We start from the raw sequence: 27,375 nt of genomic DNA, 5'->3' as shown, positions 1-27,375 counted from the left end.
GCCCACTTTCTCCTTCTCTTTATTTCATTTTTTTTGCAAAGGTACAAACGACTGTAAAACGGCCCGGCGGGCCTCAGGTGCGAATACACAATGTAGGAAATATAAATAGTCCCAAAAATGGCGTCCTTCAGTTCATAGGGCTCTACGCCATCGCCACACAGACCGACATTAAAGCGTTAAAAACCTTCCGGAAACTTTCAAACTGCATTTCAACCACGAGGCTCGAGTCCAGTCGCACGCAGCCGCCGCCAGGAGGAGGAGCACTTCCTGTTTCACCTTAAAGGGACAGTCCGTCAGTCTACCTGCTGAGAGTCGTGACGTTCAGACCCCGCCCCCTTCCAATGAAGCCACTCGTCATCAACATTTTTTCTAAAGAAACGACTTCATGAGGAAAAATGGTTTTTTTCCTCAAACGTGTAGAAAGTTGGAATTTTAGGCTACAGTTGCCCTACGGTAACCGCGGTAACCACAGTTGCTAGGGAAAATAAATAAATCTGCATTCTGCAGATGGCGCTGCATTCAAATCCTCGTGATCACGCGGCCGATGTTTTCCGAGCTGCATGGAAACCATGCCGGAAGTTGTAATAGTTCACCTTCAAAGTAAAAGCTTTGGCGTCACAGGCAACAAGATTTTAGCGCGTTTGCAGACAAGGTGCGTGTTCAGCGGGCGATCACAACAACAACGGGTGGTTACCAGGGCGTCAGTCTGCGTTAACAGGATATTTGTAATTTCATTATCTGAGAAAAGAATCAGCTGGTTAATCAAAACAAACTGGACATTGATTTTTCTAATCGATAAAAAGTTTTCAGGTTGTGAAATCTTGCTAGGTTTTGCGCTCGATTTGCCCGAAAACGCCACGACTTCACCGATCTGACCGTCCGGCTCTCACACAGATTTGTCTTAATGTTAAACTGTTCCTTTGACGAACACAACATCGTGAAAAGAAGCTCCTCCCATCACGTGACGGAACTGAGCCGAAGGATCTGAGCGCGATCAGAAAACTTTCAAAACAAAACGATGAGCCTGCGAGCCTGGCGTCCTGAGTGGGCCAACAGGAAATCTAAAGAGGTCGGGAAAGGTTTGACTCAAAGGCACCTGTTCAGGTACAGCGCTGGAGTCCGGAGGCGCTCGCCACCTCATCTCACAGGAGAAGCTCAGTGTCACGCTGCATGCCTGTCAGCTCAGCTCAGCTTTTTATGGCGTCACAGGAACACCACGTGAAACCGCGCGAGACGGTTCACGTGTTGATTGGCGGACTAATTGCGTGGAGTTGCAGCGGAGGAGTTGCTGTGGACGAAAGGTTTCTAAGAGGAAGAGAAACCACAGCAACCAGAAACATTGGCGAAGAACAAAAGGACCCAAAGTGGCGCCCTGACGAACTCCACGCTGAAGTAGAATTTGCTCAAATGAGTAACTAAGAGAATAATTACAGGTGATGTTCCTCAAGTCAGCGGCTAGACACAACAGAGGAGATCTCCCACACAGCTTCTCGAGGTCCAGCTGGATTGTGGGTAATGGAGGGGGCGGACTTAATAAGGCAGTTTATTTCCTGGTCACATGACTTGAAACAGTATTCAACAGCAGTTTGTTCGAGACGTCACTGCTGGACTCAACTACAGGGGTAGGCGTGGCCACAGCTTCGATAGCATAACCCAGGCCGCGTTTCACACCCTGTTTTAAACTGCATCAACGAGCAGCCGAGCACCAAAACAGACCAGCCTTTCAGCCAATCACAATCTGTCCAATCAGCCTTGGATCTGGTTTCTGATTGGCCTGATCTGGATGAGAGCAGTGGAGTGCTCCGCTAACGGAAGGGCGAGCTGAGGCGGGATGTCCTTTTCTAAAAATAATCGTAAAAGCAGAGCTGAGCGTTGAAAGGTGCCGTAAGGACTGAAGACCAGAATCAAACACCTCCGCTGGAGGACTGGGGGCGAGGGGGGGCGGCTGCGGTGGCTCCCTCCTCACTTCAGCAGAGCCTTGTAGAGTATCAGGGAGCGAGCCGTGGGCCGATCGTGCTCCATACAGAAGATTAAGTCCCTGAGGTTAACTCGTGTGATGCGCTGGCGGGGCTGCTGGCGGGAGGAGCCGGCCACGGAGGAGCCGGCGGCTGAGCCCGAGGACACCTGGAGAGGAGGAAGGAGAGAGGAGGCAGTGAGCAGGAAACAAACATGGAAGGAAAAAACATCCTGATGAGCTAAAGCTGCACTTGCTGTGCGACCTCTGACACACCGTTTGTCTCGCGGTCTTAAAAAGTGCCTGAAGCACAGCGACCTTTGACCTCCATGTTTGGTGCATTTAGAGATGCCGGGTCTATGCCGAGGCTCCGCCCCATGTCTGCACAAGCTCTCCCACGCTGCTTTAATCCCTCGCTGGGTCCAGACCTGCTGCCGGGCCACACCTGCGTGCGGAGGGCGCGCCGGCAGCCGGAGGTCAGGTGACTCCCAGCCCTGCAGCGATTAGTCAAAGTACTGAGCAGCTGCTGCTCCAACATGCCCGTCGCAGCAGTTCCAGTCACACGGTCTAAGGTGAGCCAATCATATTCAAGCATCCAAAACGAGAGAAACTGATGAAGCCCCCCCCCTACGACCGAAAAGGCCCCAATAATCCAGAAAGGCCCTGAGCGATGGGTTCTCACAGAGCTGCAGGTATCTGCAGTCAGCTGATGGCGAACGTGATGGCGAGCTGCAGGCTGACCCGATTACCGAAGCCGACCAGGCTCATGTTGGCGAGCAATTCAGAGCGAGCTGCTCCTGAGGATGACGGATGCTCTTCCTCCCTCTGCTGGATGTTATATGAAGGAAGATGGACTTCCTGTTTCATTCAGAGCTGACAACGCCACAGTGACACCTGCGTGCACGCGTCTGCGACTCAGTCCTGTCAGCACATGTCACGGCGTCCGAGCGCTGCTCCCTCTCCGCTGGAAATTTCCAGCACAAAGAGATTTGTGTTGCCTCTTTCTAATCTGCCCTGGAGCTGCAGCAGTTTGCCCTTCAGCATCCACTGCAGGCCCGATCAGGCTTCAGCTGGGTCTGCCCGCCCCGGACCCGCCCCCACCACCTCAGGCTGTAGCCTGCTCTGAATGCACGCCTGCAGACGCCTTGTTTCACCAACAGGAAGCACAAACGCTTCCTTTCATTCGGCTTTGATCGCCTTCAGGCTCAGTTTGAACTCCTTTGTTTCTAACAGTGGGGCGCATTCGTGAGAACACCTGAGCAGGTGTCACGGCACAAACGCAGACTCTCCCAGCACCAACCACAGCTGCCCCGACACCGCCTCGCCCCACACGAATGCGACCTCTGTCCCTCAGCGGGCCGTCTAAGCTTGTACCATTAACACTGATGGTGTGTGAACTCACGCTCAGCGGGGGCTCAGGTAAAGGCTCCATCTACACCGACGCCCTGCGGGCTCGTGAACGCCCCTCAGGGTGACTACAGGAGCCACTGCGGTTCACTCTGCAGCGCTGCTGCCACACGGTAAGGTTTGAGCTTCTCATTGAGCTGACTCCTCTGAGCTCAGAGCGTCCACGAACACAAACGGCGTCTGATCCTAATGCAGGCTGAGCTCAGTGAGCTCGCGCCACACACTGCATCGCGTGGTCATTCCTCTCAACCTCCAATCAGGAGCTTCATTTCCTGAGAAAAGCACTGACAGCTGCAAACATCTGGAGCCCAACCCAGTTCATAAGCCAATAAGTTAACTCATTAGTCAAACGAGCATGGCGCCAGCACACCGTTACTAAAACATGAACACAGCAACTCCGACCGGAGTGCCTCGCCCCTGTTGCCCCGCCCCCACGCTTGCTGCCAGCTGCTCTGTATCTGCTAAACGAGCCCAGAAATGCTGGATTTCTCTGTAGGGGCTTGGCTTTGTCTGCGGCTGCTGGGGGGCCAGCCCCAGGCAGGACAGGATGGGCAGGGGGGCACCACCCACCCCCGCTGTCTCAGTTCATTTCAGAAATGAATGGCTGCCCCTGAGGGGAGGGGGAGGTGGCAGAGGGGGAAAGTCAGACCCTCACAGCCCCCAGGCACACACTGACCCCCTTCACTCAACTCTGCTCACATTCACAGCCTGAATTGAGGAGAGGGAGGGTCGTTATATACACGCGCGCTCTCTCGTGATTGGTCAGACACGCTGCAGGTTCTCCACTCTGTGCCATTAAAAGCGCAGCAGCAGAAGAAGTAAACCTACAGTTCCTCTGACGACCAGCGGAGGCAGCAGTGAGTCATCACCTATACGGGTGGATAAAGGTGGAGGTTGTTCAGTAATGTATTCAACTGGTCATGCAGGGGCTCTGAGCAGTAGCGCCCCATGATGCACAGCTGATTGGAAGAACAGCTGAGCTAGCAGCTGACATCATCACACATACACGATGATGATGATGATGATGATGATGATGATGTGGTTCCCTGCTGTGTTCTGTTTCTTACACCACCTCTGAGCTGGTGTCTTACCTCTGTGCCAGCTCCGCCCGGTGAGTCCAGCTTGCGTTTCTTGCGCGGGCCGATGGCGGCGAGCGCAGTGAGGTTGGCGTCTCTCTGTCGCATCTGAGCAAGCTCCTGCTGCTGCATCTGTGGGAACAATCAGAACATCAGGAATACTCACATGACTCAGTTTTTACACTTAATGAAGTCACAGACAGACAGGCGCACAGACAGACAGGCCCACAGACAGACAGGCGCACAGACAGACGTACAGACAGACAGGCGCACAGACAGACAGGCGCACAGACAGACGTACAGACAGACAGGCGCACAGACAGACAGGCGCACAGACAGACGTACAGACAGACAGGCCCACAGACAGACAGGCCCACAGACAGACAGGCGCACAGACAGACAGGCGCACAGACAGACGTACAGACAGACAGGCGCACAGACAGGCCCACAGACAGACAGGCGCACAGACAGGCGCACAGACAGACAGGCGCACAGACAGACAGGCGCACAGACAGACAGACAGGCGCACAGACAGACAGGCGCACAGACAGACAGACAGACGCACAAACAGACAGGCGCACAGACAGACAGACAGACGCACAGACAGACAGACAGGCGCACAGACAGACAGACAGACAGACAGACGCACAGACAGGCGCACAGACAGACAGGCCCACAGACAGACACACAGACAGACAGACAGGCGCACAGACAGACAGACAGACGCACAGACAGGCGCACAGACAGACAGGCTCACAGACAGGCGCGCGCACAGACAGACAGGCGCACAGACAGGCCCACAGACAGACAGGCGCACAGACAGACAGACAGGCCCACAGACAGACAGACAGACGCACAGACAGACAGACAGGCGCACAGACAGGCGCACAGACAGACAGGCTCACAGACAGACAGACAGGCGCACAGACAGACAGACAGGCGCACAGACAGACAGGCAGGCGCACAGACAGGCGCACAGACAGACAGGCTCACAGACAGGCGCGCGCACAGACAGACAGGCGCACAGACAGGCCCACAGACAGACAGGCGCACAGACAGACAGGCGCACAGACAGACAGACAGACAGACGCACAGACAGACAGACAGACAGACAGACGCACAGACAGGCGCACAGACAGACAGGCGCACAGACAGGCCCACAGACAGACAGGCGCACAGACAGACGCACAGACAGGCGCACAGACAGGCCCACAGACAGACAGACAGACGCACAGACAGACAGACAGGCCCACAGACAGACAGACAGGCGCACAGACAGGCCCACAGACAGACAGACAGACGCACAGACAGGCGCACAGACAGACAGGCGCACAGACAGACAGACAGGCCCACAGACAGACAGACAGGCGCACAGACAGACAGACAGGCGCACAGACAGACAGGCGCACAGACAGACAGACGCACAGACAGGCCCACAGACAGACAGACAGGCGCACAGACAGACAGACAGGCCCACAGACAGACAGGCTCACAGACAGGCGCGCGCACAGACAGACAGGCGCACAGACAGACGCACAGACAGACAGGCGCACAGACAGACAGACAGGCGTGCGCACAGACAGACAGACAGGCGTGCGCACAGACAGACAGACAGGCGTGCGCACAGACAGACAGGCGCACAGACAGACGCACAGACAGACAGGCGCACAGACAGACGCACAGACAGACAGGCGCACAGACAGACAGGCGCACAGACAGACAGACAGGCGCACAGACAGACAGACAGGCGCACAGACAGACAGACAGGCGCACAGACAGACAGGCTCACAGACAGACGCACAGACAGACAGGCGCACAGACAGGCCCACAGACAGACAGGCGCACAGACAGACGCACAGACAGACAGACAGGCGCACAGACAGACGCACAGACAGACAGACAGGCGCACAGACAGGCGCGCAGACAGACAGGCGCGCAGACAGACAGGCGCGCAGACAGACAGAGAAACGCGCAGACAAGCCCACAGACAGACGCACAGACAGACAGACAGACGCACAGACAGACAGACAGGCCCACAGACAGGCCCACAGAGAGACAGACAGGCGCACAGAGAGACAGACAGGCGCACAGACAGACAGACAGACAGACAGGCCCACAGACAGACAGACGCACAGACAGACAGGCCCACAGACAGGCGCACAGACAGACAGACAGGCGCACAGACAGACAGACAGGCGCACAGACAGACGCACAGACAGGCGCACAGACAGACAGACAAACGCGCAGACAGGCCCACAGACAGACGCACAGACAGACAGACAGACAAACGCGCAGACAGAGAGACAGGCCCACAGACAGACAGACGCACAGACAGGCGCACAGACAGACAGACAGGCCCACAGACAGACAGACAGGCCCACAGACAGGCACACAGACAGACGCACAGACAGGCGCACAGACAGACAGGTGTACCTCTTTAGCCTTCTGCTTGAGTCGAGCCTGTTCAGGGTCTTCTTGTCTGGCACGACTCTGGAAGTAAAAACAGAGTAGATGCATTAATCTGCTCATCTTCACCTGTCAGACATCGGCCCACAGCTCAGACATTATTAAAGTTTGGGGTCAAGGGAGCAGGTAACCTCGGTAATCGACACAAAGAGAATCCTGGGTGATGTTGCAACAGCATCCACGGGTGGAAATGATCACCTGCCCCAGGCCACCGTGGCGGGTTTAGATTGAACTCCTGACCTGTTGGGGCAGCAATGCACCACGTTGCTGCTAGTCTGCTTTATGCAATTATGTGATCCCAGCATGTGATGTCGTCAGACTGCATGTCACCGATTGGCTGGTCAGTAGCATCACTCGGTTCGTTCATGAAAATTCAAACCGCCATTTTTGAAAAGAACTGGTTACAAACAACAACAACGGTGTGTTCCCTGAGCGAAAAGCCACAGAGCGAGCAGCAGGTATATCGGCTTTGAAGCGCTCGTGTCGCGCGATGTTCTGACATGTTGCTATGACGACGATCATGCAGGTTAGGTAGTAAAGCATTGTGATGGAAAACCAGTCGATCCAAGTCAAGCCGTGGCGATCCATGGTGAGCCGATCCGAGTACTAATGGAGAAGGCTCTGGAAGGAGGGAAACGGTAACTTCAGGCGTGTGGCGTTACAGTTCTGGAGTTAAGTGGGCGGGCGAAAACAAAAACGCTGGTGTCCAAGGAAGAACCCAAAGTTAGACAGCGGAAAACGGAAGAGAAAATGGCGAGGCATTGACGAGCTCGTTTTGATGAGAGCAGCCAGTCAGTGGTTTGTTCCAACTGTCGGCAGCACGACTAAAAAACTGTGAAATTATCAACCACAAATGGGCTAAATGAGGAGGAGGAAAGCATCCTTCGAGGAATCACAGCTGCGCGGGGTTACATCAGTCTAAGTACATGCGGGACGAGGACCTATATGTTCTCCCCATCTTTTACCTACAGTCTGTTCTTTCAAATCAGAGTGTCTAAGCTCAGGCGGGGACAGAAGCACGAGCTATTAGTGTGAGCTCATCAGTGATGAGCAGAGAGACGCCTGAGGGCACACAGCGAAGCAGAGATCGTTACAGAAACAACCTTTTCTCTGTCAGAGAGGACAGAAGATCCAGGACCGCAAACAGAGCTCCTCAGTTTGGACTTCCTGCAGCAAACACACCTGAAATCTAACCTGCGTGCACGCTGAGGGTTAGACTGCGAGCCGCCGCCTTCATCCAGGCGGCTCACGCACTCATTTTAGAAACACGCCTGAGAGTGAAGGTGTGCTTTCACTGTGAGCTGTGATTAGTGGAAACTAGGGGTGGAGCTGAATTCGAATACGGTGTTCGGAAAGGCACGAATATCGCGTTTTTTACGAATAATTATTTCAAATAAATACTTTAAAAAATATTTGTATTCGGGAACAAGAAAAACTTTATATCAAAAAGCTGAGTTTCCTCATGAGACTGCAGCGCATGAGTGCACGAGCGAGTGACGTGTGGGCTGCTCCACAGCAACAGAGAGGCTCGGCTGAACTGCATCACTGGTTTTGTTGAATAGATTTTTGTTCTACCTTAACTGGTTTCCGGAGGCAGTTTATAAGTTTCGCGAGGATCTGAAGATTAATCAATTACGCTGCATTATTGACGTCTGCACAGGTGCTCTCGTGTTCGCTCTGTTTACGCAGCTGTTAGCGCGACATTTAGACCAGCGGTCCCCACCCCCGGCCATGCACCGGTACCTGTCCGTGAGCCTTTTGGTACCAGGCCGCGAGTGTTGAGGTTCAGGTGTGAAATTTACGGTTTTCAGGGTTTTATCGTTAATATTTATTGTTTTGATCGTTACCTCAGTTTCTCTGTCTTTTGCCGTGTGTTATCAATAAATTTTATTTGGTACCAGTACTGGTTTTATTTTGCTGCATTTATCCGCAACACCTTAAAGGCCGGTCCGTAAAAATATTGTCGGACATAAACCGGTCTGTGGCGCAAAAAAGGTTGGGGACTGGATTTGGACAACAGGCTGTTGACAGAGTAACGTTAAAGTTCGGTTTAAAAGGTTAAAACAACGCTTGTGTAGTTGTGTCGAATTGTATGCACTTGTGGGAGTTATACAGTGGGGCAAAAAAGTATTTAGTCAGCCACCGATTGTGCAAGTTCCCCCACCTAACATGATGACAGAGGTCAGTAATTTGCACCAGAGGTACACTTCAACTGTGAGAGACAGAATGTGAAAAGAAAAATCCATGAATCCACATGGTAGGATTTGTAAAGAATTTATTGGTAAATCAGGGTGGAAAATAAGTATTTGGTCAATAACAAAAATACAACTCAATACTTTGTAACATAACCTTTGTTGGCAATAACAGAGGTCAAACGTTTACTATAGGTCTTTACCAGGTTTGCACACACAGTAGCTGGTATTTTGGCCCATTCCTCCATGCAGATCTTCTCGAGAGCAGTGATGTTTTGGGGCTGTCGCCGAGCAACACGGACTTTCAACTCCCGCCACAGATTTTCTATGGGGTTGAGGTCTGGAGACTGGCTAGGCCACTCCAGGACTTTCAAATGCTTCTTACGGAGCCACTCCTTTGTTGCCCGGGCGGTGTGTTTTGGATCATTGTCATGTTGGAAGACCCAGCCTCGTTTCATCTTCAAAGTTCTCACTGATGGAAGGAGGTTTTGGCTCAAAATCTCACGATACATGGCCCCATTCATTCTGTCCTTAACACGGATCAGTCGTCCTGTCCCCTTGGCAGAAAAACAGCCCCATAGCATGATGTTTCCACCCCCATGCTTCACAGTAGGTATGGTGTTCTTGGGATGCAACTCAGTATTCTTCTTCCTCCAAACACGACGAGTTGAGTTTATACCAAAAAGTTCTACTTTGGTTTCATCTGACCACATGACATTCTCCCAATCCTCTGCTGTATCATCCATGTGCTCTCTGGCAAACTTCAGACGGGCCTGGACATGCACTGGCTTCAGCAGCGGAACACGTCTGGCACTGCGGGATTTGATTCCCTGCCGTTGTAGTGTGTTACTGATGGTGACCTTTGTTACTTTGGTCCCAGCTCTCTGCAGGTCATTCACCAGGTCCCCCCGTGTGGTTCTGGGATCTTTGCTCACCGTTCTCATGATCATTTTGACCCCACGGGATGAGATCTTGCGTGGAGCCCCAGATCGAGGGAGATTATCAGTGGTCTTGTATGTCTTCCATTTTCTGATGATTGCTCCCACAGTTGATTTTTTCACACCAAGCTGCTTGCCTATTGTAGATTCACTCTTCCCAGTCTGGTGCAGGTCTACAATACTTTTCCTGGTGTCCTTCGAAAGCTCTTTGGTCTTGGCCATGGCGGAGTTTGGAGTCTGACTGTTTGAGGCTGTGGACAGGTGTCTTTTATACAGATGATGAGTTCAAACAGGTGCCATTCATACAGGTAACGAGTGGGGGACAGAAAAGCTTCTTACAGAAGACGTTACAGATCTGTGAGAGCCAGAGATCTTCCTTGTTTGAGGTGACCAAATACTTATTTTCCACCCTGATTTACCAATAAATTCTTTACAAATCCTACCATGTGGATTCATGGATTTTTCTTTTCACATTCTGTCTCTCACAGTTGAAGTGTACCTCTGGTGCAAATTACTGACCTCTGTCATCATGTTAGGTGGGGGAACTTGCACAATCGGTGGCTGACTAAATACTTTTTTGCCCCACTGTATGTACGTTTATGTTAGTCTTTTGCAGACAGCAAGACGTAGGCTATAGGCTAGTTAACCTTAGCAGAGGTTCCCGTTGTCCATTCACTACTTACTATAACATTAATTAGAAGTGTAATGCAAAAAAATGGATTTTTACTCGAATACAAATACTTCCCCCCCCTCAACAGATACAAATACCGGCTGCTTTGCACATCTCTAGTGGAAGCACTGATCACTAGGCAGGCCCATAAAAACACAATTTGATTTCACGTCCACGAAATTATAACCTTTAGAGAAACATGAGCTTTCTTGGTGAGTTTTTCCACACAAACATCACACGTGGAGTTCCACAGGGCTCAGATGTGGGTCCTCTGCTGGTGGACATTCACAGACACACACATCTATCCAACGTCTCCGTCATTGCAGCTCTTTATACGTTGGCTCTGATCTGACTTCGCTGCATGCAAGCTGTTTGTTTTTAAGAGTCTCGATGGACCAGCTTACTTAGCAGAACTTCTGAAACCATATAATCCTGCGGGCGCTGAGGTCCACCAACCAGCTGCTCCTGCAGATTTAACAGCCTTCCCATTGGCTCCTGATCTTTAGAACCTGTCTGGTCTCTCAGAAGCAGAAGCCCGGCCTTTTATACAATTGCAGTTTGATTTACTTGTTTCATTTGTGTTTAGTTTAGTGATCGTTTCTACTTAGTGTATATTTGATATAACTTTGCATAAAATGTGTTACATCAGGACGGGGAACAGGAAGCTGGTCCTCTTCAAACTCAGCTTCTTTCAAAAACATTTCATTTTAAACTGAACTCTTCAGAAAGGTGAACGCAGAAACGTGTCCGTACCTTGGCGGCCTTCAGCAGCATCTCTCTCTCCTGCTCGTCTTTCCTCTGTTTCTCCAAACGCTCCAACTGCTCGAAGAAACGCAGCTGAGAGCGAACGTCCGACGTCTGCTCGTAGCGCTCTTCATCCTGATTGGGGGGGAGGAGAGAAACGGGACATGTAAACCAGACTCCATTTAAATATCTGCTAATTTAACATCAGCCTGCGCAGCTCAACGGTAACAGCAGATCTACAGCGGAGTCGTCCAGAAACAGCCCGACAGCGGCTCGATCTAAACGCAGGTGAGGCACGCTGCGAGCGTTCTTACCTTCCCGCCGTCCGTGCGGTGCTGCGCGATGGCCGAAACCTTCTCCAGCAGGGTGCGCAGCCGGGACTGCGTGGCGTGGGAAACCAGGTTCACCACTTCTGGCGGGACCTCGCTGACGCCAAACTTCTTAGCTGAGGACGAGAAAACAGAGATCATCAGGACGGGACGCCGCTGCACGTCAGCAGGTGGTTTCTGCAGGTCGATCATCCCGGCTTCATTTCCTTTCTGAATTCGTCTTCATCAGCGCCTACAGTTCTCCTCCTGTCCTCGAACTAGTTTTAGACTCCTCCCTGCATCCTTCACTAAGAACAGCCGACAGAGGAGGAGGAGGTCCCGACTGACTCAGCTGACCTTTGAGGCTGAAGGTGAAACAGGCTTTCAGGCGTGATACCTGAGCGGGTACAGGAGAATCAGGAGACCCGCTGATTTGCTGAGTTTTCACACTGACCTGTGTCCAGGATGCGGCGGAGCAGCAGGCCGCTCGGCAGGAAGGCCTCGTCTTTACACGAGCGGATCTTTGTGCCCACGAGCTCCGAGCTGGTGGCGAGGATTCGGGCGTTCTCCTCATTGAGATTGACGCCAGCCATCGAAGCCACGTCGTTGATGTCGTCGTCATCTCTGCGGGTTAAGAAAAGGAAAGCGGGAAGGTTAGGGATGTCGAGGCTGAGGAAGAACGTGTCAGAGCTCAGGTCCACACTGCGAATGAAGCACAGCAGCGTTCCCCAATCTCATTGGCCCAAAGATGAAGTCACTTCCTGTTTTTTTAAACGCACACACTTATTTTTTATTGCAGTGTATTAAAATATGTTCCTCTCACACCTACACTCAGCTTTGCTCGCTGTGGGCACACACTGCCCCCTGCTGCCTCATCTGTGAACTACGCTTCCAACAGGAAGTGGTGACTAGTCTTTTTTTTCTGTTGGAGCCTTCGCCGGGTCAGAGTAACACTCCGGCTCATCGCAACCCCTCTGACCCAAATCAGGAACCAGTCAGAGCCAGAGACGCTGGACAGTCACTTCCTGCTGTCACAGGTCACGCGTGCTTCATCATCGTGACCTGTGCTCACAGAGGCCCAACCTTAAGAACGCTAACCTTCTCCAGACTGATCCGACACGGTCAGGTGTTCTCAGCTCATGTTTTTAAATGAATGTCACTTGTGCCGTTTCAGGTGAGGTGACCCTCGACCGTCCTCAGTAAAGCCGACCTGTGTGACTGAAACAGCTGTTCTGCACTTCCTGTTTTGATGCTTGTTTTTTGGCGCTCCGGGGCCTCCGTATCTCTGTTCGACCTCCGGGACTAGTGTATCCATCGTTCCGTGTCCATTGTTAGTTTACAGGTGTCACAGAAACTTTTTACTTTTTAAATAACGTTTTGCTCACCTGAACGTCCCGCCCCCTGGATCGCTCAGCTTCTTCTGATTGGCCTGAGCTGCAAGGTTCACAGGGCTTTTGCTGATGATGGTTGTGGGTCCTCTCACCTGCAGCGTAGCTGAAAAGGGAAAAAAGCATGCTTATTAAAAAAATAAAAAAGCTCCTCCCACCAGCTGTGAAACAGGCCTGATAACCCTGCGGTCTGCTGCCACCTGGTGGTGGCGCTTGCTGCTTTTTTTTTAACCTTTAAAACAGCCGATTTATTTAAAACTGAGCAGCTTAAGCTGCGGGAGGCTCCGCCCCTTAAAACAAAAGTGACTCTCCAGGTGCGCCGAGCAGCTCGACAAACTCACCCTGAGGTCTGAAGACAATCGGCGCCCGAGCCTGCACGGTCTGCACTCCAGGTCTGCACACAGGCTGCAGGAGAGCATCATGACATCATCATTACATCATCATCACAGAGGGCTAAGCCTCAGACTTCCTCTGAGGGGTCAGCGTTCACTTGTTTGTTGACGGCGAGTGGCGTGCTCACGGTTACCCGCAGCGCTCCGGTGAGGACGTTAGAGTCCGAATAAACGAGTCTGACGCAGGTTTGCAGCTGGAGCGTTTTTCCAAATTAAAACATCCAAAATATTTTCATATTTACAAGGTCAAAGGTTACAAAAGTCTTTTTGTTGACCTGTAACCTGACGATTCTTACCAGAGCCGCCGTGCCGATGGGTGCGTTCAGACGGACGGTGCCGCCGGCCGGGTTGACGGGCAGCCGCGGCCTGATGGTGGCGGCGGTGACTGAGCCAGGGGTGGCCGGAGGCGTGACCACGGCGCCGGGGGGTGCAGTCATCAGAGACTGCTGGCTGTTGAGCAGCGTCTGCCGCAGAGCGGGGAGGCTTTTCTGTGGAGACACACACGCTTAACACCTGCAGTAACACCTGCAGTATTCGCAGTACTACAGCCGTACCTTGAGGAAGGGGATGAGGTAGGGTTGTGGCGAGGACTTCAGCTCGGCCTGCAGCCGAGTGGTGAACTCCTCGGGCTCGATTTTGGCGTCCTGAAAACATGAAGACGGCATCGTACGATCACATGACCCCATAGGTCCAATCAGGCGGCAGTGAGCAGGAGGAGGAGCTACTTACGAGCAGGTCCTGCACCAGGGCTTTCACGTTCTTCGAGGTATCCGGCGAGGGCGAGTTGTGGGACGCCAGCTTGATGAGCGTGGCGAGGAAGTTCTTGCATTTCTTTACGTTTTCCTGCATTTCCTGTTGAGGACGACAGAGGGTCAGAGACAGGAAGTGCCTCCATCACAGCAGCCCAAACCTGCCGGATACACCTGAACCCACCTGGGACACCACGGTGACTCTGGTGGCGGGCGAGGCTGCGGGCGCCGGTGTGCCGGTCATGGGGGTGGACGGCACACCGGCAGGTTTGGCGACAGGCGTCCCCCCCGTCGTGATCACCGTCGGCGTCTTCTGGGGGGTCGTCATCTTCACCGATACCGGCGTGATGCTGGGCGCCACTGCGAGCGCCTTCTGTAAAGCAACAGAAAACAGACAAGTCACATGACCACCATCAGGCTGACCTCATGTGACACACGCCGCCGCGTTCGCTCTAAATAAAGACCTGGTGTGAAGATGGCGGTCTGATAAGTTTTAAAAGTTTAGAGCTCAGGTGTGGAAGGTGAGGCGGGGTCTAACACGTCTGTCGCCTTCATCACAGGCTAGCGACCACCAGTGTTGGGAAGGTTACTTTTAAAATGTATTGCATTACAGAATACAGATTACATGCCCCAAAATGTATTCTGTAACGTATTCCGTTACGTTACTCAATGACAGTAACGTATTCTGAATACTTTGGATTACTTAATATATTATCATGCTTTTTACAACAACATGAATGTACTATTGCTGTGTGATTTATTACTGTTACTGAAGGTCCGCGACTCCGAACTGTAGTAAAGGGACCTCTGACTAATACGGCGGGGTCTCTGTCGGCTCGTAGCCGAAAAATAGCTCTACTTTGTTGTGTGGGTCAACTTTGCTAGCAGAGACAGAGAGAGGCGTTGAAAGGCTCCAACGGAACTTATTGTTTTCGGAGGAAAACAGGAACACGGTGTACAGTCGAGTCTTAACAGCTTACTTACAGCTGGGCTCGTCAGGCACTCTTCTTGGCTGCAGTGGTTATTATTATATTTACATGCTTCCAGCTCCCGTTTTTCCTCGATGACAACTCGTACCTTTCCACTCCCCTTTTTCTCCCTCCTCGCGCTCACAGACACATAACGTGTATGGCAGTCCATTCTCCCTGCAACACGGACTACACTGCCCATGATGCTACATTCTTTAGAGCTATGCTTGTAGCATTCTGCCTGTTAGCTTAGCACAACAACGAAAAGGCGCTCTCTCACCCAGGAAACACACAGAGAGAGAGAGCGTCGCCATGTAACCATGGCAACCGTAACGCTGCCGCCTGGAACAACAGAACGTAGCTGTCAAACAAACCCAAACAGTCCTGACCCGCGACAATATGAAACAGGAAAGTACCGCAGTGTAATCCATTTATTTCAACAAAGTAACTGTATTCTGAATACCACCTGTTTAAACGGTAACTGTAACGGAATACAGTTACTCATATTTTGTCTTTGAAATACGTAACGGCGGTGCATGTATTCCGTTACTCCCCAACACTGGCGACCACACAGTTTGACCCACAGCCGTGTGGTACCTGTGGGTACCTGTTACTACAACCTGATTAGTAACAGGTACAACCCCACGCACGCTGAGGCGGTACTAACTGTTAATGGAGCGTTAGAGACTGGTGGAAAAGAGGCTTAAAATAACCATCAGGTGTCACATGACGTGCTGCCAGCAGGAAACACACCTGCACTGCGGCAGTCGTGGAGGGAGGCTGAATCATTCTGGTCTGAGTAGGTGTGGCCAGGCGGACGGTCTGAGGGGTGCCCGGTGCCTGCCGACAGCAGGGAGGAGGGGAAAAAACAAACCGCACCATCAGGTAACATCAGTTCCACCAATCACAAACAAGCACTACAGAAGGACTTCCTTTTTAATTCATTAAAGCCCCTCCCCAGAGCTTTAAAAGGGGAGGGGCTTGACTTCTAACATAAGATAAACTTTATTAATCCCTCGGGTGGGTTCCTCTGGGAGATTCGGTTTCCAATAGCAACACCGACAGAAGTTACAGAACATGAGCAGAAGATTATCTATACACACATATGTAAAGAAAATATACGAAAGGGATAAAAAGAATAAATAGAATAAGAATACAAGGGCATTGAAGTCTATTGCACCGCTGACTGTTAACAAAAAGTATTGCACAGTGAAGTAAAGAGGCTCTACAGCTTAGCTGTTCCCCCTCCTTTGGCCTCCTTTGGCCTCCTTTGGCCTCCTTTGGCCTCCTTTGGCCTCCTTTGGCCTCTGTTCTGGCTGCAGCAGTAAATAAACTGAAAAGTAGGGCTGGGTATCGATTCCGATTCACGAGGTCCCGATTTGATCGATTCGAATCAGGGAAATTTTGTCTCAGACAGTCAGAAATATTATAATTCTGATCATTTATCAGCACATATTCATATTTTTACAGCTTGTCAGACTTTATCAGAGGTGTGAGCATCACAGCAGAGGCCTTTGTGTCAAAGTAAGTGAGCAACACACAAACACATGAAGGAGATTTTCCTGTTCTGGCGTTTTATAGCAGACAACCTTAAAATATTCTGCAGTCGATCAAACACAGAAGAAAACCATGAATCAACATATAAACATGACCTGATGCTGCTGAAGTGAAGCAAAGTTACAGGATTAGAGACACAGCATTTTAAAAAGTTTACATTTGTTCAGTATTGAACAGCAGAAATTACGCTTCCTTGTCAGAGGTCAGTTAAATTAAATTAAATAAAGCACAGCGGCCGACAGCGCTGTGAACAACGGGTGACTGGTGCACAATAATGCAGAAAACAGATTTATAGAGGGGAAACTGTTCTTGAAGTACAGAGAGAGAGCTGTGCAGGAAGTGTGACTTTCTCGTGGTGGAAGCAAAACATCCAAAGTCAGAGTGAGTCCATGACGATGTTTATGTGATGCGGAGTTTGGATCTGCAGCTGGTTCAGTGAAGTTTGGTTGGAGAGACAAAACTACCGCTTCAGAATCGAGCCCAAAAAAGGACGTAAACACAAAGGGCGGACCCCCCGACGCATCAGAATCTGTGAGCTGTCGGCTTTCTCACCTGATGGCACGTACACGGGCACGCCGTTGGGGCTAAACGCCGACAGCTGACTGATTCTGATGCGTCGGGGGGTCCGCCCTTTGTGTTTACGTCTCTGTGCAGAATCGTGTTCCTGCTCGCATTTACTGTTTTAGCTGTTTGGTGGTTGTAGAAATGTTGTGAGGTTTAACCTGAGATTCTGGCGTTTCGGGCAAAATCAATATATTTAAAAATCGATTCAGGATTTGAATGAATCGATATCGCCTCATTCAAGCTAGAATTGATTATTGATTATTGAAACCCACCCCTACTGAAGAACTTGCCTGTGATTGGTCAAGCTCATCAGATTGGGAGTATGACAGTGAAACAAAAATTAAATGTGAAGTAAAAAACTCTCGCACCTGCATTGTGTGGGCGGAGCTTACCGTGGGGGCAGTGCTCACCCGGATGGTGGTGGCGGCCGTCGGCGTGGCGGGCCTCTGCGTGATGCTCGTCACCGCCTGGCTCTGCTGCGTCTTGGCCTGAGCCTGAGCGAGGACCTGCTGGGGGACCATGACCAGCTGACCCGTCTCAGTCCGGACCAGAACCATACCTGCAGGGGGAGGAGGAGGGGGCAGGTCAGGACATTTACTGTAAACTGAGCACTTACTACGCCTGAACGCAACACCTGACTCTTCACTTCCTGTCTCAGCTCTCACCTTTGACCAACCCACACAATCAATCGTTCTCAACAATCTGCTGAATATGGTCACGTGACCCCGAGGAGCTGGAGACTCGAGCTAGTCCACTGATCAGAATCCTTTATTGATCACTGCTGTGGTCGCTGTGGCTCACACAGCAGGAGCAGGAACTCAAACAGAGCCAACCTCAGTCTGACAATCTGCCTGCTGATCAGATTATTGATTTAACATTCACACAACAAAAACCTCAAAGCTGCAACTATGAAACGTTCAGATTAGTCGATTAATCAGTCATAAACTGATCAGCAGCTGATCACTTCATCGATAGCCTTCCATCAGAGGCTGCCAGCTCTCAGCAGATCAGTTACTGAACAGAATCAGGTCCTCCTCAAAGGGACGATCGATCACTGATCGGCTCACAGATCAGCTGGGAGACTGTGGGTCACCTGGTGTGTGTGTGTGTGTGTGTGTGTGTGTGTGTGTGTGTGTGTGTGTCCTCACCTTGGGGCATGGTGAAGCCCTGGGGCAGCTGGATGGTGGTCTGCTGCTGGGGCCGGACAGCCAGCGAGGGTTGCGAAGTAGCGACCCGGGTGGTGGCGGCCACCAGCCCGGGTCTCTGCTGCGGGATGGAGGTGGCCACCACGGCCGGTCCGGGCGGCCTCACCACGGCCACGGCGGGCTGGGACACCCCGTTGACTGCGGGTTTAGCCCCGGGGGAGGGTGACGTGCTGGTCCCGGTCTGAGGGTGGCTGATGGGGGCCTGGACCGGGGAGGGGGTGCCGGTCAGTATGACCGAGCTTCCGGTGGCGGGCTGGCTGGGCACGAGCACCTTGGCGTGCATGAGAGGGTTGTTGTGGTTCACGACCTGAGAGGCGGAGGCGGCGGGGGCTGCCGGCGGGCCGCCCTGCGGGTCGAGCCCGTTCTGGGCCGCCGGGCTCGGGAGCCTCTGCAGGACCGCGGAGGGGGAGCCCCCGGAGTGCTGAGGTACGGGGAAGCCGGGCTGTGAAGTCGCGGGGCCGGCCCCGGCGGTCGCAGGAACACCGGGAGAGCTCACCAACTTGGCGGCTCCGGTACCGCCGTTCACGCTCTGCAGTCCGGGCGGAGAGCTCCTGACCGCCTCCGCAGCGCTCGGACCCGGGACCGCAGCCCGGGGGAAGCTAGCGCCGGCGGCCGGAGCGCCGAGAGGTCCCGGTCCCGGAGAACCGGCGGGCGGAGGCGGTCCGACCGCGGCCAGGCTGGCTCCCGCGGGCCCGGCGGAGGTAGACGAGGGCAGCGGTGCGGCGGACGGCGGCTCGCTTGCGGCGGGCTCCGGGGTCAGCACCGCTCCGGGATGTCCTTGTTGCGGCTGCTCCGCGGACTCCGCTCCGCGCACTTTCCCTGAGAAGTGGCCCGCGGCCGACGGAGCCGCGTCTCGTTTCCCGGCGGAAAACGGAGGCGCGGGAGGCTTTCGGTCGCCTAGCTGAGATTCCAGAGAACCGACCAGGTCGCTCACCGCCTTCTCGTCCACCTCATTGAAGAGCATGTCCTCCAGTGGGTCGGAGGCTCCCGCCATCTTTGATGCTGGACCGTTGTGCAAATCGTATTTTAGAATGTACGCATGCGCCGAGGATCCGGCTCGCTTCCGAGCATAGAGATAGGAGAGGCAGATTTTCCATTAGAGCCGCAGCTCTTTGTGTACAGGTGAGTTCGCAGGTGAGGGCAGAGTCCAGCCACTCAAAACTTTATTTGAACACAGGTTCCGTTCCGTTCAATTCAGCCAACGAGGACAAAGAGGCTTCGTATATAACCCGTAAAAACAAAAGTGGAGTAAAAGAAAACAAAAGGATCCAGGAGAAACCTGATCAGATTCTATCTATCAATCAGATTTCTCAATAATCTGGTCAATAAATCCTGCTGATTTTATTCCACACATGTTTACATCTGTGAACTGTCACAATCCACCACTTCAACAGAGCCACACGGTCCTTCCTGCTTCCAGCTCTAAAGCTTCCGTTTTTTAGAGGTGGGCGAGGAGCTTCGGAGGCAGCTGAGATAGTTCGGGAGGATATTTCCTAGAGGTTAAAGACATCTGACCTGGGAAGAGCTCCCAGGAGAAGGTGGAAACTGACCAGGCTTCAGACAAACATTGGATGGTGAATAAATAAAAGAATATTAATAAAGAATCAAGAAAACAAAACTGACCCTTTAATTAAACGTGTTGTTTGGTATGGTGCTATGGTAGAGTAGTTCTATTGTTCCATACGAGGGCCAGCAGCTGCCGTCTCTTCTATCATCCTCAGATCTACAGCTGACGAAGCCGTGAAATATCGCGATGCTGGGTAGTATCGTTAGCCCCCGCGCTCAGAGCCTCAGATGGAGGAGCAGGTAGCCATGTTGTAGCCGCGGAGCGCAGTAGAGTCAACACACACAGACCCCCCGAAGGATCGTTTCTGTTTCGCGTGTACTTCACACAAGGCGCCTGTCCGTTTCTCTGCTAGAAGCTCCCAGTCACGGACAGCACCATGAGCGGCGGGACCCCCTACCTCGGCAGCAAGATCAGCCTGATCTCCAAGGCCGAGATCCGCTACGAAGGCATCCTCTACACCATCGACACCGAGAACTCGACAGTGGCGCTGGCTAAAGGTAGCACTGCCGCGTGAGTGGAGGGCTCGCGGCTATGCTCTTGCTCAGTTTAAGCTTTGTTTGTGTTGCTGAGTTGCGGCTGCGCGGGCGTAAACAACGGTGATTAGCAGTTTTAGCCGAGCTTAGCACGCTAAACTAAACCCATTGGCTAACACTATCATGCTAACATTCGTCACAAAAAGCGTGTTCTGCCGAGCTAGCATGAAACTGCACCGACTTATTCGGGTTCAAGCGGATAAAGGGAGGCTAAACTGCTGTGACGGCTCACACCAGCTCTCTGTGCGCAGATAGAGTAACAGGTGATTCACCTAACCGGCTAACGCTAGCCAGTAGAGGAAGCCGACACCATGCTCGTTTCCGGTCAGCCTCACCTGCTCGCCGCACTCTCTGACGTCACTGAGTGCACGTCACAGACCGGTGCAGGCGGAGCCGGGACAAGTAGTATAGTGGATCGCGTGGTTTTGTGGTGTTATGTCCAAGCGTTATGTTGTGCGAGTGAAGCACGGTGTCACGTGACCTGTGACAGAGCAGGAACAAAAAAAAACAAAACAACACACACCAGAGTGAGGGCTGTATGTATATGTGTTTCCTTAGATTTCCCAGAGCCCTCTGCAGGTATTCCGGGTGATCTGAGAGGAGATGTGTCCGGTCTCCTCCCAGCTCAGACCACAGCTCCTCTGACCGCCATTAGGTGCCTGACGATCAATAACTAGGTCACCCAATGCTCTCCTCTCTGTAGTAGGGGCATCACCTAGACTACTGTTCTGCTCTAATTAGCATTTGGTGCTCCATTAGGGTGAATTTAAGAGGGGTGGTTTGAACCCTGTTTCCCCTTTGACCTGTGATTCTAGCAGCACTTTGTTTCCTCCTCTGACAGTTCGTTCGTTCGGCACTGAAGACCGGCCCACCGACCGGCCAATTCCGCCTCGGGATGACACGTTTGAGTACATCATCTTCAGAGGCAGCGACATCAAGGACCTGACCGTGTGCGAGCCACCCAAACCCACCTGCTCGCTGCCCCAGGACCCTGCCATCGTCCAGGTACGCCCGTCCTGAGGAGGCAAGGTCGTGTTTGGCCTGTGGGCTGTCTGATTGGACTTGGCCCCTCTGACCTGAGGGTCCTGACCGATCCACTTCCAGTCTATCTTATGTTGAAATATTATTTCCACCACTTCCTGTAAGCTGAGCTATGTGTGAGAGAGCTTTATTTTAATCTGTCCCCTCTGCTATCACAGGACCTTTACTGTGAAAGGGACAAATTAGGCTTCCTGTTTCAGTTTTCTGCGAGAAATGAAACGAGGAGCTGATGTGCCCTTTAACCTTTCTTCCTCCTCCTGCAGTCATCTATGAGCTCCAGCTCCTCGTCCGCCACGGCGCCAACCCCATTCCAGTCAGCCGGTTCCTACGGCCTCTTCAGCCGAGCTCCGGTCCCCGCCTACAGCCAGTTCAACAGCAGCCCGTTGGTGTCGCCGCAGCTTGGTGCTGCAGGTAAGCAGGGGGGGTGGGGTTCTCGCCGGGCATGAAATCCAAGGGTTGAGGGTAGATCAGGGCGATATGGCCAAAAATATTTATCACGATATATATTTGAAAATTTGCGATAACGATATAACTGACGATATAATTGATGCGAGACAAAATACAACTCCACAACATTACTAGCGCAAAAAGACAACCTTCCATTTATTTTCACTTAAACAAGAAGCTGGTTTTTATGTACATTAAAGCTTTATAAAAATGTAACAGTGCAAATGCAAATTCCTTGCTGAAAGTTTAACCAAAAGGCATTTCCAGTAGAAATGGGCTGACATATCCTGAGCATAACCATGTATAATATCCACTGAAGTTAAAAAGAGGTGCTTTGCAACATTAAACTGCAGTGTGCAGTACGTAGTTTTCGGACCATAAGGTGCACGGGATTATAAGGCACATTAAGCGAAACAAAGCAGTCAGATAAATCAAACTTTATTAAACTCATTCTTCTTGCTTCCTCCACTTCTGTACCATTGATTCATTAATGTTGAATTCTCCGGCAGCTGCTCTATTCCCATGTTGTTGCAGTATATTACTGACTAACCTCGTATTGTGGATGGATTATCTCAGTTGTTCTCCTGACTGAAGTTTGGTCTGTTTACAGCATCCTGCCATGCGATTGCATTTGTCTCTAACCATCAGGAACCTTCACGTTAACTTTTATAAGTGGAAAAGTGTTAGTGTTCGTCCTCCAGCTTCACTGTTTATGTTATGCTAACATAGCTGTGTCGCTAGCGATCACGTAGCACATCATTATATACCAGCTAGCCCAACTTCAGTAACCGTACAAACGTCACTGCTGTTTAGTTTCCTGTCTTCATTTATGTTGGAAGTGATAGCAGAGCTGTACATTTGAATTTTTTCAGAAATCTCAGTCAGAACATGCTATATCATGCTTAGCTAACTAGCGAAACTAGCGAGCTAACTTCCGCTAGCTTCCTGCTAACTTCTAACTCCGTTAAATGTAATAACTTTTGTTTTCATGGATGCCTGGAAGTTAAATTTTATAGTTACACCTGGTAAAGCAGCAATGCTGATCGTTTTATTAAAGATGAAAGAATTTAGACAGTTTTTAACTCTCAGTGATGCTGCAGTGTTGTTTGACCTGAAGTTTACGGAGTTTAGGACCCAGATTACTCCCAGATTTAAGAGCATCTTAGTCCGACAAATACGACAATAACAACGGCTGCTTGCATGTTCTGCAAAAAATGTGCTTTGTCGTGTATCTGACGGACAAACACCAAACCAGTTCCACATCACTGAAGTTGGGTTAGTTTTTACAAACCAGTTCTGGTTCATCTGTTTCACTCAACAATCGGCCATGTGCGTATGAAAACAAAGGCACTGCGCGTGCGCGTTTTACTCCCATTCTATCGCGATATTTCATTTTCCTATCGTTGCCTAACATTATACCGGTATTACCGTGAACGGTATAATATGGCCCAGCCCTAGTTGAGGGTCTGTCTGTGACCCTTGTGCCACATAACTCATGCCACAGGAAGCGAGCAGGGGTGGTTTGTGGCGTTGGCGTGACTGAGCCATCAAGGCCTTCATTTCCTGCTCCACATGACCTCCACGCGGTCCAGAGGATTAAAAGTCAGCTGCGATGTTGAAGCTGCCGCTCGCAGCGCGTTGTCTGCTCGCCAGTTGTTATAAGAAATCCCGATTGCAGCAGAGACGCAGCGAGAATTTCGCCTTTACTGTTACTGCAAATGTTTGTTTCACGTGATCGTGTCATGGACCCATCGCAGTTCGCCTTTTAATGTTTTTGCTTTATTGTGCAATCTTTACTTTGTGTTAAATGACTTCAAAGGTCAGCACAAATTCCTGCGCTGCTTCATCACCGTGTGATGCTGAAGAGTTGTATGAGTCACTTCCTGTCCTCCTGCAGTGCTGAAGCAGGAAGTGAGGAACACCTACACGCCCTGCTCAGTTTCTCTGATATGAGTTTCTCTCGGCGTGATCATTGATGATCGAGTAGCGCCGCACTAACTGTGATCTTTCCCCGGTTCTGCAGGTCGAACCAGCCCAGGTAACCTGGACCCTCTGAGGAAGAGTCCGGTCCTGGATCAGGCAGCCAGCGCCGCCCCCTCAGCCACCACCACTACTGCACCGGCTCCTGGCCTGGGACGCCGAAGCCCCGCCCATGGCCGCACAGCCTCCTCAGGACAGAGCAGCCAGAAGGCGCAGCACTCGCAGGAGAGCGTGGACACGAGGAGAGGTGAGGCTGTAGATGCGGCGTCGGCACCACACATACCGCTCTGTGTTTACAGTATGAGCCAATCGGAGCGTGACGTCCATCCTCACGGTGTCCTATCAGGTAACTGGAAGTCAGTTGAGTGTCACCTGACTTCCTGTTACCTGCATGTGTGATTGCTAACATGTGACATTACCTCGAAGTGCTGCGAGGTCGTCTGTCATCGTGGATGTGCCTCAGTTCACGTCCTCGTGTCTCCCCCTCTAGTTACCACGGTAACTAATGTCCTCCTCGTCCTCCCTCTATTCTTCAGCTGCCGCGGGTGCTCCGTCTAACAGACGCGGCAGAGGAGGCGGTCACCGCGGCAGAGGACGCTTCAATGTGCGCCGGGACGGCCCAATGAAGTTCGAGAAGGACTTTGACTTCGAGAGCGCCAACGCGCAGTTCAACAAGGAGGAGCTGGAGCGCGAGTTCCAGAGCAAGCTGAAGCTCCGAGGTGAGGTCACCGACGGTGGGCCGAAATGCAGCGTTAAGCGTAACGTTCGTCTGAGCGTGTCCCGTTTCTGTTGTTCGCCTCGCAGACGAGAAGGCACTCAACGGCGAGGATAAAGGCGACTCTGGCGTGGAGACTCAGAATAGCGAGAGCAACGCCGACGACGAGTGCGACCCGCTCGGGCCCAACTGCTACTACGACAAGTCCAAGTCGTTCTTCGACAACATCTCCTGCGATGACACGAGGTACGAGTGCTGTCAGTGTGGGCGTGGCTTCTGTACACTGAAGGGGGCGCGGTCACTAACAATGGAAATGTTTTCTGTCCGGCAGGAAGACGAGCGAGCGGTCCGGAGGGTCGGGGTTCCCGAGGTGAGTCGCTTTAACCATAGCCCCGACCACTTCCTGTGTGTAGCGTGCCGCGTCTCTCGCTCACCGCCGCTTGTTTCTCTTGCAGGGAGCGGAGGCAAACGTGGGCGGAGGAGCGGCGGATGAACGCTGAAACCTTCGGCATCCCTCTGCGTCAGAGCCGAGGTCGCCAGGGCTACCGTGGCCGCGGCGGCACAGGTTATCGCGGTGGGCGGGGTCGCCCGGCCAGCCGGGGCTCCTTTGGGCCACCGCAGGGAGGCGGTGGCGGCTACAGGGGAGGATACAGAGGAAACCAGGCCGGCCGGGAGTTCGCCGACCTGTCGGCGTACCGGGTGAGGTCACGTTATTGTGTTTTAACTTCGAGACAGTGAAGGCTCAGGGGGCGGGGTTAGAGGGCTCCTGTCAGACCAACACATGACTTGAGGAAGTAGGAGCTGGAGTTCCACCCCGTCCTTCTGACCTTAAAGTCCGTCGCCTCTCGGTGCTAACGTTGGCGTTTGTTCCTGTTTTTCTTGCAGAAGGACGACAAAGTGGCGTCGTAGTAACGGTGGGAGGAGTCGTCGGCACAGAGGCGGAGCTTCTTCAGAGGAAGACGAGTAGTTGTTGCTGTTTTGTTGAAAATAATGAAGTTGTGTATTTGTCACCAGCACCGGTGTCGATGCTTGATGCAGCGTAACCTTCCATGTCTGTCAGCGGCAGCGGCGAGAAATCCTCGCAGGCAGCAGCGAGGCGTTTCTGTCATGCCGTCTGTGACGACTTGTCCGACCAATGCCTGCTGACGTAGCTTTACGGGAACTTACTTTCCTCTAACTTCATCGCCAAAATGGCTGCCCGCTCGCTCTCACCTTTTGTAATGTGTATTTTTCTACTGCTGCGTAGACTTCCTGCGTTCTTCTTCGTTGCCGACCCGCTCGCCCTCACGCGTCGTGACCCGCTGTTTCTTTCCCGCGTTTCCTTTGGTTGTGGAATAGGGTTTGGTGTTTTCTCCCTCGGTGTCGCGGTCTCACGTTAGCGTAGCCGCCGACGTGCACACGTCACTGGCGTTTTTTCTTTTTTTCTTCCCGGGTCACACACTAACCGAAAGGTCAAAGTTCACCTTTCTGTCGCCACTTTGTTTTTCCTCATAGTTTGTTTCAGTTGGAGGTGCTGCGGGAAGTACGGAGGACGTTTAATGCTTAAATTAATCCGTTCCCACAGATTCATTAGAATTCCATACTTACCATATGGAAGGTTTAAAATGCCACCGTTTAGAAAATAACTTGTAGATGGTTCACTTCATGTTCCTTGAGCGTGTTCAGTGATAGTTCAGGAACTAAGATGTCAAATAAACTTTATAAAGAGTGAGAAATGAAACCTGCAGCAACAGGAAGTGCTAGAAATATTTTAATTCTGACACATTAAAAACAAATGAACTAAATCAGGCGTGATATTCGATGTTTGCTGTCAGCTGTGAGAGTCCTAAAGACACGTACAGATGATTGAAATCACACTGACACATTAAAAGCGTCTGCAGACAAAACTGAAGCTTTTTCTTGATTTAGGCATTTAAAGTCTTCCGTAGTAGAGTGCGTTTTGCACTTTCCTCATCGTTAACTCGTTCGTACACTAAATAACTCTGCGTTACGGTTACCCTAACGCGTGAGCCCGTAGCCGCTGCAGGAAGTGATGTCAAGTAGAACAAGCACGAGCTCGCTGTAGCATCGTAGGTTAGCAATATTCAAACTCTTGGCGGGTTCTTACTAACGTGAGTCCTGACTCCGCCCCCTCACAGCCAGGCACGTGCAGTGTGACCTCAGGATGCGTTCAGGGTTTCCTTGGCGGTGAACGCATCCTCTCAGTTTGATTCTCGCTGCTGTGATTGACAACAGGTCGATGCCCCCGCCGTCCAATCACAGAGAGACTTGAACAGGAAGCGAGAGATTTTGGACTCGATGTGTCACAGGACTTGATTTAAAGGCCAGTACGGAAGCTCATCAGGGCCAGTAAAGGTGCAGAGTAATGGCTGGATGGACTGGAGTTTATATTTGGCCGTGATGGGCCTCCGTAGGTGTTGGAGCTGCACTTTGACACGTGTTTAAAAATCAAACTTGTTGAAAATAATTGTGTTTTTAATGATGACACGAGCAAAATAAATTGAAGTCACTGAT

At 51.8% G+C, this 27,375-nt stretch overlaps 2 protein-coding genes across 5 annotated transcripts; one reads left to right on the top strand and one right to left on the bottom strand.

Moving 5' to 3' along the window:
* Nucleotides 1-2: 2 nt before the first annotated feature.
* Nucleotides 3-20,066, bottom strand: LOC113024996 (transcription initiation factor TFIID subunit 4-like). Of its 4 annotated transcripts, none has more exons than XM_026172306.2 (15): nt 18,522-20,066; nt 17,766-17,932; nt 16,006-16,092; nt 14,469-14,657; nt 14,265-14,387; nt 14,090-14,179; nt 13,832-14,023; nt 13,485-13,548; nt 13,141-13,249; nt 12,210-12,379; nt 11,762-11,892; nt 11,457-11,582; nt 6,871-6,927; nt 4,453-4,569; nt 3-2,124 (listed from the first exon to the last, which is right to left on the bottom strand). In XM_026172306.2, exons 1-15 carry the CDS (start codon nt 19,570-19,572, stop codon nt 1,963-1,965), a joined length of 2,835 nt encoding a protein of 944 aa, XP_026028091.1. In that variant the 5' UTR covers nt 19,573-20,066; the 3' UTR covers nt 3-1,962. The 4 variants fall into 4 exon arrangements, with proteins under 4 accessions (XP_026028091.1, XP_026028093.1, XP_026028094.1 ...); XM_026172308.2 differs by having other exon boundaries at nt 17,784-17,932; XM_026172309.2 differs by lacking the exon at nt 16,006-16,092.
* Nucleotides 20,065-27,375, top strand: lsm14aa (LSM14A mRNA processing body assembly factor a). The gene is made up of 9 exons (XM_026172311.2): nt 20,065-20,642; nt 21,520-21,683; nt 21,983-22,130; nt 24,190-24,393; nt 24,683-24,865; nt 24,951-25,107; nt 25,193-25,231; nt 25,317-25,560; nt 25,747-27,375. Exons 1-9 carry the CDS (start codon nt 20,522-20,524, stop codon nt 25,768-25,770), a joined length of 1,284 nt encoding a protein of 427 aa, XP_026028096.1. The 5' UTR covers nt 20,065-20,521; the 3' UTR covers nt 25,771-27,375.

The sequence above is a fragment of the Astatotilapia calliptera genome, chromosome 7 (assembly GCF_964374335.1).
Source record: "Astatotilapia calliptera chromosome 7, fAstCal68.1, whole genome shotgun sequence".
Lineage (NCBI taxonomy): Eukaryota > Metazoa > Chordata > Actinopteri > Cichliformes > Cichlidae > Astatotilapia > Astatotilapia calliptera.
This window is presented reverse-complemented; position numbering and strand designations above follow the sequence as displayed.